The sequence below is a fragment of the Telmatherina bonti genome (assembly GCF_933228915.1).
Source record: "Telmatherina bonti genome assembly, chromosome: 1".
NCBI classification, from domain to species: domain Eukaryota; kingdom Metazoa; phylum Chordata; class Actinopteri; order Atheriniformes; family Telmatherinidae; genus Telmatherina; species Telmatherina bonti.
The window spans coordinates 16409279-16426364 of NC_136619.1; the positions used below are offsets into that span (position 1 = coordinate 16409279).

General features: G+C 37.4%; 1 protein-coding gene across 1 annotated transcript in view; it reads right to left on the reverse strand.

Moving 5' to 3' along the window:
- Positions 1–12839, reverse strand: part of LOC306756258 (protein mono-ADP-ribosyltransferase PARP6) — a gene marked incomplete at both ends in the record, with an annotated part of 14760 nt that extends 1921 nt beyond the window's left edge. The window contains 17 exons of the mRNA XM_079240979.1: positions 611–680; positions 3266–3338; positions 4641–4753; positions 4866–4914; positions 5226–5293; positions 5572–5637; positions 5848–5973; positions 6260–6352; positions 6575–6670; positions 7091–7222; positions 7587–7737; positions 9953–10102; positions 10375–10441; positions 10622–10712; positions 10937–10997; positions 11186–11280; positions 12732–12839. Of these exons, the coding sequence (XP_079097105.1) occupies positions 611–680; positions 3266–3338; positions 4641–4753; positions 4866–4914; positions 5226–5293; positions 5572–5637; positions 5848–5973; positions 6260–6352; positions 6575–6670; positions 7091–7222; positions 7587–7737; positions 9953–10102; positions 10375–10441; positions 10622–10712; positions 10937–10997; positions 11186–11280; positions 12732–12839 (1609 nt within the window). The remainder of the gene's footprint in view (positions 1–610; positions 681–3265; positions 3339–4640; positions 4754–4865; positions 4915–5225; positions 5294–5571; positions 5638–5847; positions 5974–6259; positions 6353–6574; positions 6671–7090; positions 7223–7586; positions 7738–9952; positions 10103–10374; positions 10442–10621; positions 10713–10936; positions 10998–11185; positions 11281–12731) is intronic.
- Between the last annotated feature and the right edge of the window lie 4247 nt (positions 12840–17086).

Below are 17086 nucleotides of genomic sequence, written 5' to 3' on the forward strand. Positions count from 1 at the left end.
GTGTCTAAAAAAAGTACTCCAAGTACTTAAGGGAGTAGAAAGAAAGGTCAAACCAGCTGATTTCATGGCTTAAACCATCAGGTTTTAAGCCCTCAGCCTAGATTCAAGACTTGCATACCCATTCATCAAGCTGAGACACATTAATGGTGCAAAGGGGCCCCATTAGCAACCTGCTAATGTCCCCATACCCACCACTAAATCAGACCACCATTACAGGACTCAAAATGAATGTTTCAGTGAAAACAACAAGATGTACGGTGCAAAAAATAGACAAATCCTATACTTTACAAAAATAATCAATTTTAAAAAGAAAAAAAATACCAAAGCATCGCACACAAATTCAGTGACAACTCTTTTTTAAATACAGCCACAACATAAAATATGGTATGGCAGGTGATACACAAGCTCACAAGCCCAAAGCACAGGACCCACAACAAACACACACCACAATACAACACACAAGGATAACGTATGGAAACTTCCACATCTGTAAATGCTGTGTTCCAAGACGGTGATCAGGCCATGTTACGAACACACTGAGTGAATGTAGTGGAAAAAGCAACAGAGGGACCAGTGAGATCTTAGTGGCAAAGAATGAGCCGTTTCCTACCTGAGTATCCAAAAGATATGCTGGAGATGGGGCTCAGATAGATGCCCTTTCCATAAGCTGCCCCATGCAGCTTGGGTTTGAAAAGAGTAGGAAGGAAGGAAGGGTAACTAAGCAGTTGCACTTGACAGCCTTGCCTTTACACATATGGCTGCACTCATACATACAGTGTAATTCATTGTATATGGATGAGATAGTTTACCTGACAATCTCTATCAAACAAGCATATTAACTCCACGCACACAAAAATAAGAAACTCTCAAAGTTCAACAATGGACCGCAAAGAGCCAAGGAAAGTAGGAATGGTCTGTTTTTTCAGTTCTCTAAAGAGTTTAAATAGTTCACTAATCACATCTAATAAACTCCACGGATGGCTAAACTTGACACCATTTTGCATTATGGTGATGAGCAGATTATACTCCTGAATTTTGTGTTTGAAATTCTTTCATCCAAGGCCCAAGTATCAAAGCAACGCTCGTACGACAAATGAGAAATAAAGGTAAGGATGTATGTAGCATAAAAATAATAATGTTTTGGGACGGTTGATGGTGAAAATCCTTCGCAAAAGGAAGCCCGTATTGAGGAAACAAAGGAATTGCAAATATAATGAGAACAGTGTAGAAGAGACAAAAACGAGCCGGTGGAGAAAGAACAAAGAACAGCTTCATAATTTGGAGGTAGATGAGGGAGGAGGAGGTCAGGATGTGGCAAATGTAGAAGAAATGACTAGGAACAATAGATAAAAGGTTTTGTGTGATGCCAGAAGATGGAGGCAGATTCAGTCCCTCTTTTCCTAAGAAACTCAGAGATGGAGGAAGGGTGTCGATTCTCAAGGTGAATGAGAGACGAGAGGGAGGAGGCAGAGGAGCACGGAGGAGAGATCAAAGATGGAAAGTTTAAAAAGTTGATGAAAAAAGAAGGAATAAATGACACATATACAGCTGGCATGAATGATTCAAAGAGGCTTAAGATTTATTTCACATTTACTTGTTTAATCTATTTTCAGGACATGCTAGTATATCTCCCAGTAGTGATCTGCCATATTGTGCAAGTGAAGCAAGTCTGTGCTTTTGCTGGTGTTGTGTTACACCGTAATAGAAACATAAATCCTGTAGACACATATGGATGCAGAAATACATGCATAAAAGTCACAATAAAATGTACATTTAAGTATATGTGTTATCTAACAGATGCTTAAAACATTTTTTTAATTGCTGAAGTTTATTTTAAAGTGTGCCTAAAATCAAAGCTCTGTGATGTAAGGAGGTATTTAATGCAAACAAAAGCAGGCTCTGCCCTTGACATCACAATGTTAGAAATATCAACATGCTAACCAGCAATCTGACTACTAGCAAGCTAAGTTTTTTGTGTTCAGCATGGGAATAATTCTTTGGATTCCAGAAATTTATTAAACATGGGATACTCTCTTAATCCCTCTTACTATACCTGTTTATACTCAGTTAAGCTGCAGAGAAATATAAAGAAGAAGAACTGGATTCAGTGAATTTAAAATACTGCACCATAGATGATGGAGCTGCTCAGAACAAGTTCAGTGAATCAGATTTATGCTCGGCAGATTGAATGGCCAAGATAATGATTTTGCACCGTGTTTGTTACGGCCTGTATGCATATTACTTACTGGATTAATACATAACATGGAGTACTGTAAAAGAGAGCCAACACTGCACTGCAGAGGTTTGAAGAGGCTTCGTGCCTAAACAGCTGAATTCAGAGAAGTAACTTAGTTTACAGCTAGTTTAGATGATTGATTTTGCAGAAACACAATGATGAAAAGTTTAGGCTAACAGCCAACACTTGACTCATTTTTCAACTAGAGTTTTTAAACCTTAGCAGAGATGGGAGGATTAACAGACGCACTGTTGACAGAGTTCATTATGGCCAGATTGACTTTGACTGAACAAGACCTTGGATACACTGCAGCAGATTTTAAAAAGTATGAATAATTTTGGCTGTGCATTTCTTGTTTCACGTCTTTGTAGTTTAGTTCAGTTGAACTACAAAGATGTGTTGTCAGTGTGATTCATTTCAGCGGGTCTGTAATCTGTCAGGCAGCATTTTCAGCAGATATGCTCTCAGCTTCTCAGTGGAGAGAACATTTCTTCTATACCTTTGGGATTTGCTCTTATTCATTCATTTATGTCAGCTTCAGTCTGACTTTAATTATTTTAGGTTGACTCAGTAATGATATGTGACTACAATTTCTTCCAGGTTATAAAAGATAATACAATTTACTAACCCCATTCATGTAAAGGAAGGCACTCACTGTTACACAGCTGGTCCTATGCATTTTTCGCCCTCAGGCCTATTCAGCCTACTCAGAGCTTTAAGTGGTTAACCTCAACAGGGTACACAGACAGCCTCCTGACTTCCCAGCTGACACACAGTCCACCCTTCATGTGCCACAACATGGGTGGACATGCTGTCTCTTGATGTCAGCAGAGGAGGCAGAAAGCAGCCAACAATGGGCAGGAAATTCTCCCAGTGTGCCCTGCTAGCAAAAGCTGACAAAAAGAAAGCTGGTATTGAAAAACTGTAAAAATGAATCTGCTGAACAGCAAGCTTGCTCCATGCAAGAGCAGGTTCACTGTCCGAGGAAAGACCTGTTGTAAATATCAACCAGGTGCCACGGTTACTTACCTGCAGTTTGGTATAAGAGGCATTGACTAGTCCATTTCTCAGAACAGAGTGCCAGTTTTCTATATGGGAACCACTAGAGGAGGTAAAAAGAGAGAGATAAAACAGAAAGATAAAACAAAAGTGTTTTTCAGTGGATTTCAGTGTCTAACCACTGATGTGTAATGGCAAGACAATAAAGTAACATGTATACCTTTGTGATCTTAATAAAGTGCAAACTGGAAAAATAATCTGACCAATAAAATATTAAATATAACCAACTATACAATTTTCAATAATCAGCTTAATGACTCATCATTTTTATAACTAGCAGCAATGCAAAGCAGCACTTTTAATAATCCTCCTATGTTCTAAAAATCTAGAGAAAACTTTTAGTTTTACATCTGACATCACGCCAGTAGTTTGTAAAATCTACAACTCAGATTTATGATGAGTGAAGAAAGCAGTTATGTTCAGCCAGGCACGACAGAGCCACAGTTGTACTCTATTCACATCATTTGTGCAGGAACATGTAAGGAGTTTCTGTTACATAACCACCAATCCTCCAAGTTTACATCAACTGATATTCAGAAATCATATATAAAAAGACAGAAGAAAGACGGCAAATCATGACAGATGACTGCATCTTCCAGTGAAGATATGAAAAACAGGTCACAGTTCTGTCAATATTGTGTTACTTTTAACCGATTTTAAAGCAGCAATAAGTCAATATCCCTAAAGGTTTAAGCAGAATTGCATGAAAAAGATTGTAGTTTCCTTCATTAAATAGTTGTGTGTGATTGTCTTCTTTTTTTAAATAAATATTTGTGTGTTTCTAAATATATCAATATCAATATGGCATCCAGGCTAGATTAAATGTTTGGCATCTTATGCTAAGAATGGTCAAATCGTGAGCATAAACCAGCAGAAAGAGAGACTGTTGTGCATTAGTTGTACACTGCAAGTGCCTAGATGGGTCGTGTGTATCTAAAATATTCCGCGGAGCTCCATCTGCTACAGTACAAATCTCTATCTCCAATTATTGCTGGCTCCATGTGCTGGCTGAGAAAGGTGCCTTCCCTGTCCAAGAGAAAGGCCTCTGTTCTGTGCTCTTGTTTGTGACGCTTCCATTAAAATCTGCCTGAGTGGGAAATATTCATGTTTGACTTGTTGTGGTGCTATAATTTTAAAACATCACTGAATCGCTGAGCAATTTCTCATACTTGCGATACTCGGCAATGGAATGACAAGAAAATGTTTCTGCATATTTTTGAATAACTTTGCATATAATTTTAATAAGATGGATGCTTTTAAAGTTACTCAATAAGTTCTTGCAGTTTTGAATTGACAAAAAAAAAAACACTGTAATAATAATAATAATGTAAGAGATGTAACTCACTGGAAGGCAAAGGTGCTGCCGTAGAGCTTCTTGGCAGTGCGAAAACGGGCTTCCTTGGCTGGAGGGCTGCTGAGCAGCAGGAATTGGTGGGAGGTGTGCATGAATTTCAGTTGCTGTTACAATGTGATGAAAGAGCCAGAGAGATATAGAGAGTAAGAAAGAGAAAATGCATGAAGGAAAAAACTGTCTAAGCAGATATATGGCAATGCTCTCTTGGTTTCATACCCTACTAAGAGGAAGCTTGACGATATGTGATCTGTTACTGGAAATTATCCTGCAGAGACACAAAAGGGAATAAAAATAATACATTGTTTTACTTCAAGGTGCCTTTTTCAAAGGTAGCATTTTGACCAAAAGTGGGAACAGCAGAGTAGAAGTCTGTCAGCAAAGTGTGACAATAAACCAACTTCAGAATGCCAAAACCAAAATAACTAAACAGAATTTAGTACTGACAGCATTATGTAAAATCTATGTTTTTCAATCTCGAAATCATCCATAAAAAGGAGCACCAGATCAAATAGTCCAAATGGTGTTGACATATGAAGGAGGGTAAATTCATTTTTGGAACAGATTCTCTCCACTCACCATTGTAGTAAGGGATGGGCCAAAGGGTCCAGTTTGTCCATCTGTTTTTTAATCTCTAAATATGAACCCTGAAAAAAAAGAACATACAAGGATCTGCTTGTCTCAGATTTTTTTCTCATAAAATCAATGAGTAAGATTCAGATTAGTGGTTTTGCACAGCACTGATATCAGCTGAATATCAGCAAAAGTGTCAGTAGGCTAGAGAGCAGCACAGACTACATGCGTTTTAACAAACTAAACTGCATCAAGTGCAGTTGAAACGTCAATACATCTCAGTAAATACTAAAACTATGTGATAACTCTTATTTCAATACAACTTTATCCCATCCCACCTCCCTTCATGTACCTGGGTCATTTCACGGATGGACATGACGCTATCCAGTGCTTTCTGCAGCCTTTCATAATTCTTCTTCTGTGTTCATCAGTTAAGACAAGCATCCATCATATGAAGTGGGAGAAAAAAACAACAAAAAAAAAAAGAGTCTGACATCACCTCAAACAGTTACGGGTTATTATTCTATCAAGTTGAACATGCATGTTTTACAACTACGCAAACTTTTCTTATTTGAGTTCAAGTATAGATTTGATTTGTAGTCGTAGCTACAGCAGTATGGATGCTGACCTTTGGATTGAAGGCAAGAGTCTTGGGGTCATTGGGATCAACAACTGATGGGTAAGGCTCAAAGATGATGCTCTTACGCGGAGACTCAAGAGCTGCTCGACACATAGCAACAAGTAGGTCCACCACCTGAGAAAAGAAGGATCTGAATTTCACATCCGATGCCTTTTAGCTGGAGCTTTTTTTTTTCTTTTTTTTTTTTTTTTCATAATTTCTATGCACTTGTTGAAAGAAGAGGTCTTCCTTAACTTCAATCAAATGAGAAGGTAAACTATCAGATAATGTCGAGATTAAAATTTACATAACAGTGTGATTTCCCACCTAAAAATTTTCAGTTAAAAATTCATGATTTTTGAAGAAAACACAGAAATAATCAGAATCAAGTCATATACTGCTTTATCTTTTAGGTCTTCACCTCAGCTCCAGTTGCCACTTCCTCTGCAGCTCCAGACATCACACCCAGAGTGTAAAAGGAGAACACACACAGCTCCCTGGTGCATACAGCAGGCTGCATACACACACAAACGCATAGATGCAAAGTAGGATGAAACAAATGCCATGCATTGTGGATAACCCTCCAGTCACACACTCTCCTTTCTCTTTCTAACAGTAAGTCTAGTATTGGAAAACCCATTAACAGGATCGTATAACCGAATGACAAAGTCTACAAAGAGATGATATTCCAAGTTTTATCTATATATATTTTTTTAATTTATTTCATGTCTGATACCTTCAACATGGATCCATTCTGAAATACATGCTGTTCATCACAGACTACGCAGTACTCGTTCAGCGTGGGGATCCTCTGCTCTGAGTACTTCATTATCTGTCAGGAGAAAAGCACAGTGGAGTTCCCATTTATAACTCCCACCTCCTGCCAAACACAGGAACAAAGACTTCTTGGATTGATAAAGAACTATAATTCATCACTGAAATTTCTACCTATTGAATCTGTTCTGCCAATTTAATAAAGAAACACAGCTACACAATCTATATAAATGGCTACCACAATGCAGACATTGTACGATTTTATTACTGATCACAACGCCCCAATGAGAAATTTATAAATCACTCTCTAGTAACGATAACACCATTATATAATGTACTTGCAATCAATCACAGGGTATTTTATTACTTGATAAGTTCCTAAGTGACTTCTTTTTTTGTCTCTAACTCATGGCCCCAGAACCCCGACCGAGAGCACAGGTGCCTTTCTCAGAGGACTCATATGTTCTTAATATCTGACCTGCACTAAGAAGCCATACTCCAAGGTAGGGATGTTCTTGCAGTGGCCGCCCGCCTGGGATGAGAAAAACAATTCAATCAGCTGCCTCGTGGTAATCTGCGCTGGGGCCCTGGCCGCCGGGACAGCCACAGTCTGATGAGTCAAGTGAAGACAAAGCATTATGGGAAAGGGGGCATGAGCAATGTTTCGTTAAGAGTAGGGGGGAAAGACTCGGGTAGGAACAATGCAGGTGTCTGGGAGAAGGGTCAGAGTGGATCAAAATGGGTTTAAGGAGAGTAGAAACATGCAAAATTCACAGCAATATAGGAGCTTATGTCAAAGTCATATTTTAGATAAAAAAGAAAAGTGACATTGTGGGACAAACACTACAATCACACACTTGTCTGTGAGATACATAAAAATAAGAGTAGGATAAGTGGATATTTGTCCACAAATCATGTTTAATAGTGAAAGCTTTTCTGTGTTTAGGTGCTGACTGGTCCAGGCTGGCTCTGACCTGGCTATTAGGTGGGTAGCTGAAGAGCTCCCCTTTAGGATTCTTCATGGTACATGAGATGGAGCGGTTCATTAGGCGGGTCACTCTCAGCTCGGGGACACTCAGCTTTCCTTTTAAAACTGTGTCTTGGATCAGAGGAAAACTCGGGGACCTGGCAAAGATACAAACACATGATATGTGAAAATCCTGCTACTTTCATCACCCTGCAATAGACTGGTGGTCTGTCCAGGGCGTATCCTGCTTCTCGCCTGATGATTGCTGAGATAGGCTCCAGCTTCCTGAGACCCTGAATTGGACGAAGCAGTTAAGAAAATGGATGGATTCTGCTTTCATCTTTTATGGAACTAAGTGTGTGTGTGTGTGTGTGTGTGTGTGTGTGTGTGTGTGTGTGTGTGTGTGTGTGTGTGTGTGTGTGTGTGTCTGTGTCTGGGAAGATGTTAAAGGCTAAGGAGCACATTTTGCAATGGCTTTGATGCTCCTACGATTAAATCTTACAAGGTTAAATCACAATAAGTGGGTAATTTTGTGCAGACATTTGTTGACATGCACACTGTAACACTTGCAGTCGGTACTAGCTCAGAAATCTGACATCAGTTCGGACAGCAGCTCCAGTTACAAACAGTTTGAGCTCAAGACCCAATGTTTGCTTCTCCCATTACTTAAAGTACATCCATGTACTGAGCTGACATAGAGACTCCTGTCAAATCATAAGGATGCTAAGACATACTAGTTAATGGAGCTGACCACCATCAAGTGGGCAGGCATACAGTCCCTGTGCAGTGACAACTGTCACAATATCCCAGAGTAAGAGAGTCTGAGAAGGGTACTTTCCTCTCATGGGAATTTTTGTCAGATTTTGAATTAAAGTCAGTCTGCATGAGGCTGAATCAGAGCACCTTTCCCCTGTTTGCTGCAGTCTTTTTCTTTTTCAGACAGGCTTTCACAAACAACTAACATCGTCATCTATCTGTTTCCTCATTAATATATTCCTTGTGTGAGGTATTAGAAACCTTGAATGAATAAATGTATATGTAAATGTGCATATATACATATATATATATTTAGTATATATATATATATATATATATATATATATATATATATATATATATATATATACACATATATATATATATATATATATATATGTGAAACAATCAGAAAGGAGCACGAAGAAGTATCAACCTATGAACTTCCACACCGTAACACCTTCTCATAATTCATCACAATTTGGCATGTCTCTTTATATTACAAATATATTAAATCTTCAATATGTCCTAATATGGACTCCATTAAATAGGCTAATATACAAAAATTACACCGTAGACATCATCCACTTCATTACAATAAATATGCCATTTATTTCATAAATGATTGTTATAGAGATGTATATGACCACTATAAATGTATTACAAAAGTGCACTAACAAAAATGAATGTATAGCCTTCATACACACACATATTAATAACTAATAAATTTAAAATACAATATACAGTAGTATATTATATAGAACAATAATTATTTACCCTCATTCCAATAACTGATGTGCCACTACTAATTAATTACCAACAAGCAACAGCAAACGATGCACACTACTGCATCATTATACAATATAAATATATTTACAATTTTTATATTGTATATGATATACAATAATTATTATGTGTAATATTTATCCACTAATCTTCAATATTCAAGAAGGATATTCCTCTTTATGCCTATTGAAAGATGTTTTTTGGATATGATTTTGAAGTGATTGATATTAATAGTTTGTTTAAATTGGATATTTAATTTCTTCCATGATTTAACTTAACAGATTGAGATTTACAGACTCTTTACAGTTAACTGGGCATACTGGGCTTTGAAAGATTGTATGAACATAATGACAAATATAAAAATAAAACATAAAAACAAGACGAAAAGCTATAAGTTAACTGTAACTAATAAGTTAATAACTAGTCACCTCTCAAACCACAACCTTTGCTGTTACTGAAGAGATTCAGAATTAATCATTAACCAATAATAAATAATAATTAATAATAATCAAAATGAAATGTACTTTAGACCAGAAAACTGCAATGTAACAGCTGCATTAAAACAAGAAAAGAGTGAGATTAAAATTAAATTAAATTAACTAAATGGTGCAAAAATACTATTTACAAAAACGCACTGATAAATAGCAAGTATGCCTCAAATGTGCGGCTTTCTTTTCCTAAAACAAATACATTTGTAAAGCGTAAGAAAGACAAATTCTTACAATAAAAAGAAGAAATATCTGCAAAATACATCGGCCCAATTATCGCCTATATCAAGAAGTGTCAGTTACTGGTTGTGTTGATGCTTTGCGAGAAGGAAAAACGACCTACTTGGGAATCGGAGAGAAGATGCTAAGCCCAGCACGAAACTTCTTGATGGTTCCTCCAGCTTTGAACCAGCTGTGCCTTTTCTCCTGCTGGGCCTTGAGGAACTCATTACTGAGGTGCTTCCACTGCTGTGAGGTGAATGTGCTCAAGATCCTGTCACATTAAACAACCGTGTGAGTGAGTGAACCTGCTCTATGCTAAATCGTGCTTTTAATTAGCATCTTGTATCCTCTTCAAATTGGAAGTCATATTAAAAACTGGAGCTGCTCCAAATATATTATAGAGTCTATACTCTTGTTATTTTCAATTATATATTTTTTAAATATAAACCGTGAGTTATATAACAAAATGTGGGGAAAATATCACCAGCAGTAGATGACGATTACATACAAGAGAAGCTAAATATAACTGAACACATCACTTACTTTTTTAGTTGCAAGCCCAGGCTGAAGCCTTCTTTATTTGAAGGCTGAAACACTTCTACTGACGGCTCTGAATAAATAAAGATGACTAATGTTAATACACAATGAACACATGCACAAACACTCTTTTTTTTTCCCACTCTCCCTCTCGTGTAGCACAGACTGTACTCACCTCCCACGCTCAGTGAGTGGCACAAATACCCAATGTCCCTCCCAGAAAACCAACTTCCACACTGACATCTTTACTCACCAGGTCCATCGAGGTACTGAGAAAGAGAAAAGCGCAGTCTCAAAATAATGGGCTCTGTTCTGATAACTTTCCAAGCTGTCGCAACCTCCTCCTGAGTCAAACACACACGCACACACACACACACACACACACACACACACATACACAAATGTACAGAGTTAGCAGCCTAATTAGGGCCATTTCTCATTACATAAATAACTTAAAAGCAGTCAGTGCATTATAAATGATGTGTTACTTTGCAAAATGTCAACGTTAGAATAGTAATGGGCAAAGTGGGAAGGAGGCGTTCGCAGGAAAAGGAGAATGTTGACTCACATCTAAGAAACCGATGTTAATGTGAAGATCAATGTCCACGTCATCAATGGTTCCATACTCCCTGTTCAGAGACACAACAAGAGACATACCAATGTAAAACCTGATACTATTCCTTTGTTACTCTGTTAGGTTGATAAATTAGGATCAATTTCCTTAATTCTGCCAGACTTGTTAACAAAATAAAAAAAAATGGATCTTAACACTGTGTGTGTGTTCATGTGTGTGTTTGTGTGTACATTTTCACTGTACCTGACAGAGACAGCACTGTCGGTATAGATGTCTTTCACAGCCTCAATGTCTGCATCTAGTTGAGGGTGGCGATAGAGGTCAGCAGCACAGCTCCCCTGCAACAAGCAGCACTGGTCACAGTTATAGGGAATTAATTCTCACAGGTTCCCAGCAGTTTTGTCACACATCCACCAAACCCGCACATCCCCCACAAGTACTTGAATTATTTTAATCTGTTTGACTTGGATTTGATTAATATTATTACAGGCTCCACAGCACTGTAACATTATTATAGTTCATGTTATTGCAAACAATTTGTATTTGTATAGCACGTCCATTATGGTGGTGTTATGCTGCCACATATCAAGAGTGCAATTGGAAGATTTACGAACATTAAATGTTGTATTTAAGCTTAAATTTTGAACTGCTCTCTTTCAAAACACTCTGCTTGCCCTTAAAAAAGTCTGTTTGAGACCTATAATATGGGGATTATACCACCATAGAACGTCACCCCTGCACAGTTGGTATTTTCTATAGAGAACATTACATTTGTGCTGTATTATTAATAACAGCAAGAAGACATCTTTCATACATGTGTCTGGTGCTATGAAATCAGATTTTCATCTGCTCAGTTCAGTGTGTGTAATTCAGATCTTTCACTTCTGTCCTTATCTTCACTGCACTGCTTTCATGTCCTCTGACTTCACTCAAATGAGCTTTACTGGATTTACATTTCAATCAAGAGTCTTGGAACATAACAGTAAAAAGGGATAACTAACAGATTAGGATCTTATATGGAAGTGAAGCAATCAAGTTTATGAGATAAGACGATACAGTGCTTGTTGGCTATAGAAATTAATTTGGGTTGGGTAAATGTAATAAACTATAAATTATGGTGTGATAATTTGGGAGAAAATACTATATTTTTAGAACCTGTAACTTGTGTTGTATGTCATGTATGACATATCTGCTTTTGTAAGACTGGGAAAATTAATGTCTGAGACTAATCCACTCAGTTTATGTTAAACTCTGACATTTTTTGCTTTACATGAATAAAAATTGGTGCCCTGCTACAGTGAAGCAGTATTATGAAAAAGTCTGTCAGTCTGTCCATCTCTTTAGCAACACTGCAGCAAAATATCTTATAAGCTATTTTACCACATTTCTGTGACACTTTTATGTCAATATTCAAAACCTCAAAGCTCCTCAGCCAACACTCTATGACAGCATCTTAAAAACAACTTTGTTGCAGAAGTTGTATATGTGCTTTCTTTTAATACCAATTTAGTTACGCATCAACAAAATTCTACCTCCCACTATACCTCTCAGGTTGTAATTAGTTTTCTAAAAAATTATTATAACACTCGGTGGCTAAAATAAAAATAAAATACTCTGTTTACTTTATTTATGTATTTGTTATTATTGTTCCTAATATTTGATGCCATTGAAAAACTAAACATGCAACAAGACAAACATATAAAATAAGCAGAAGCACTAAAACCAATAATGTGTCAGAATCTTTTACATAACATCAGACTGGAAAGACAGCTGACAGCGCCTCCTCTACCTGAATGCCGTAAAGAAACTGCTCAGATTCGTTTTCCCCATCTGACTCCTCATCTGTCCAACACTGGCCTTTGATGTCCTGTGGGCCCACACATTGTGAAAAGGCCATTATAGCACAGCGGAAAAAAACTGCATCCGCTTTTTAACATCCTTTCATCACACCTCTCTATTTAGTTTTCCACTCAAAGGCTTCAAAACAGTGCTTTATATAGTACTGAAAAGGGAAAGATGAACAGGCATGGTTTATTTCTAAACAACAAAATGTTCATCGACTCCCTGTAATGAAAACAGATTTGTCTTGTGATTTTCAGCTAAGAAAGAAATGAAGAAGTCCAAATGAAAAAATATGCAATATTTCTTTCACATATCAAGCTGTTATGCTTTTCAAGTGTTTTTAGAACGTCTTTTATTCTTCAAGCAAATGTATTTCATCCAATTAACATTTTTTTTCTAAATTAAAAATAACCATGATGGTCTAAGACAGGGTAACTCCAACACCTATAGAATCTCAGCTCTCTTACCATTGGGTCTGCTGTTCACAGGGCTCTCTCAGATAGGTTTAGGCCTTTGGTTTTTGCCAACCATTGCAGCCTATCTCCAGGTGAAAAGACTAAGAACAGATTACCGAAGAACTCTGACTGACTGCTCGTTTTTCTTCCACTCCCCAGAATGAATCAGCTGTGGAAAATAGGGCAAAATAATAGTCAACAGAGAAGGAAAGCATGAAACAAAAGGCTGTTGCCAGCAATGCCAGGCTTTGTCAATGGTGCCCTCCTCCTTTTTTTCTTTAAATCGTCTGCATTTCACCTTGCTATGTATCCTAGCAACAGCCATCTCTGCCTCCTTTCGGAGTGGCATTAATCACTGTAGAGAGAATGTGTGGGAGATATGGGTTTACACTCAGTATTCAACATATCTCTGGCTCTTAGATTAGATTTTTTCCTCTGAAACATATTCTATTAATATCAAAGCACCAGAGCTTAGTACGGCTTTATAAAACCACAAGGAAAACAGCACATTTCCTTGTTTCACCATCACACCTAACTGCTCTTGTACTGTCATGAAATGCCTGGTAAATAAATGTAAAGAACAATCAGATGTCTCTGTTCCTGCAAATTAGCCTAAAAAACAAAATTATGGCTATAAGCTGTTTAAAAAAAAAAAAAAAAAAAGACTGTGTACATACAAAATGAAGGATTGCCTCTTGAGGAACAGCTAATAGTGTAATGTCAAAAATAAAATACTCAGTCCAAACAAAGATAAAGTATAACAATATAACAACACAAACAGCTACAGCATACTAGATCACTGATGTGGGAAATGTGCATAGTATTATTGCGTAAGATATGTAAACAATGAGTCTGGTGTCTTTAGGATTTACAAATACAAATGACACGCTGCGGCTTCGTATTACAGATAGCAGTTAAAATATTCCTGTGCAAAACAAATAACCAGAGGAAGAACAAAAGGAAGATTTTTTGCAAACAAAGACTGGATGGCAACATAGCTTAGTTCTGCAAGACAGAACGTCTCCCTCAACAGAAATGCATGAAGGCATCTATGTTACATTTACATTGATATGTTTAAAAAAATTAATTCTAATTACGCTTTTTTATTATGTTTGCTTTTGTGAGTATGTCCTGATGTGGCTCTTCTCTTTGTTTAAAATCCCTCTTCCCGACATCAACAGCTTCCCCGTCACAACCACATCTTATCTTCAGCTCCTGCTGCCCTGCCATGTCCTCAACCCTGCTAGCATCAACATTCCCATCCAAATCACCCCCACACCCCCTGCCATTCTCCTAGCCTCTGTCGTCTTACATACCAATAGAGTCATCGACCCACAGAGCCCACCCCCCCGCCTCAAACACACACTACACATACATTCACCACCACCGTTGCCATTCTTTCTTCTCCTTTGATAACTATTTAGCACAAACACAGATGCAGTCAGGCGGATTTTCCCCTCCCCCTACGCTCTGCACCCCCACCACATCCATCCAGACTTACCTCCAGAGAGGATGGAGACTCGGATGCTGTCCTTGCCTCAGCTGCTACCCCTCTTAAAGGGCACACCTGCCTTTCTCTCTCTCTCTCTTTCTGTCGGTGGCTGTTTTTTACTGAAATGATAGATGACAAGAAGCCCGTTAAAAGAGGGAAGTGAAGAAACAGGAGCACAACAATCCCACAATCCTACAGCGGCTGTCTTTCGATGTTGGCAGTGTGTATCTGCAGGCGAGCCAGCTGGTGAATGTTGGTCTGTGTGTTTATCTATTGCAGATCTCTGCTCTTTCTGCTCTCCTATATTTTGCCTGACAACACTAAGGGGTCTGGGCATGCTCAGTCAGAGTAGGCAAGCCAGTCATGTGACTTGCAGCTGACTGCACTGCTGCTGAGAAATAAAGAGGAAAAAAATGGCTCTGCTCTCTGACTATTGTGCTTGTGTGTGTGTATGTGTGTGGTTGCATAAGTCATTAATGTGTCATTGTGTTTTCAATGCAGCTTCTGGTTAAGATTCAAACGTGTTTATATCTTGTTCAAATGCAGTAAAATAAGATAACACAGGCACTGCCATCTCCATATGAGCTTTACATTGGTGCTGGGTTGCATGCTGTATGGTACAATTAATATTACAACTTTCAAATGCCATCAAAATAACATAAGATTTTTTTTTTTCTAATAACATTATCAAGAACTAATATACCATAATAAAACTGCACCTGTAATATAATATCCTCAAAACACTTTGCCACTATGTACATGCATGTAAGTTAATCAGTCTTTACCCTCATTGTCTCAAGGTATCTATTTAAGAACTCACAGATTAATGAACAGGTGTTAAGCCAACTGTCCCCTAGATCTATTCATGTTGGCCAGAGAAAGTCAGTGTGTTCAGTATGTCAGTATGTGCATCCCACAATATTTTGAACTACAGGACATCTATTTTAGTTGCACAAAACAAACATGCAGGAGAAAGTTTGACATTAAAGCTAATATAAAAATCAGGCAAAGTGATTATAATTCTATGAATGCAAATGCTCTAGGGAGTTTTTCTGCATTTCATTTCACACAATTCGATCATTAAAATTGCAACATGACTTCAATATCTCTCGTTTTATGGGGGAAAAAAAAACATTAAAAAATTATATAATATGGCCAGATTTTCACAAGTCAGGCAAATGCAAAAGCTTTTGTATCTTTGTATTTTTAGTCATGGTGCTTTTGGTTGTGCTTGTATATATATCATCTTTGATAATGAGAACTTGTACTAGAACAATAATATCTTTAGCGGGACTAGGCCTCATATCTACTCATCTGAGATTTATCCAAGCACATTCCCCGTGTCTTGTCCTGTAGCCCAGGCGTTAGCAGCAATTAATGCTGACTGACAGCCGGGAGCTTCACAGTAGACAGAGAAACTGCACAGCTGATTTTTCCCTCACCTGGCCAGGTGCATCCATTGGCCTTGGATACTTGAGTTGTGGGGATCGAAGAAGCAGCAGTCTGCAGCCAGTAAACCAGCGACATGGGCAGTGGGAGCAGCAGCGCAACCACTACAACCGCAACTGGGTGAGAAGAAAACCAAACATAGCTAGAATGTATGAATGAGTCAGGATGTTGTTGGCCCAGAGAGTACAGAGATTTCAGTCAACATTTTCTGTTTGCAGGGGAAGCTGCACTTTCAGAAGTACTACCACATAAAAATACAAAGTGCTGCTGCTGTTTATTTTATATGATGTATTCATGACATTATTATATTGGGTAATTTGTTCTATTCTATATATTTTAATATGCCCGATGTAATTACAAGCTAAAGTCGATTAAATTTTACTTTAAATATATGCTGACAACAACAGTCAGCATCTTTAAGTTGTTTTCAATATTTAGTATTAAGTACAGATGATGAAATATTTTACAAGCCTTTTCCTGTAAAAGATTGTGCACTTTGTAAAATGTCACTAAAGAAACATGACAATGGTAGGAAAATAAAAAAATAAACTTTAAAAAAAATAAAAAAAAATACATATATATATATTTTTTTTTTTTCCAACTCAAAAAAAGAAAAAAAATTACCAGATTTTTAAACAGAGAAATTCTGTTTTCATTTGTTATATTTATCAATTAATTTATTTCTAGAGTTACATTACCAAACACGAGTTTGATCATCTCAGCAATAAATAAAGACAAAACAACAATAAAGGAGGAAAATGTCTACTATGTGTTAAAGCAGGTCTACTATGAATAAAGTGTTTTCTGTTTAAAGTGTAATGTTTTCCAATTATTAACTAATATGGGAACACTTACATTGCACATTTTGCCTTATAATATTTCAAATTGTGCCTAAAGAAAAAGAGA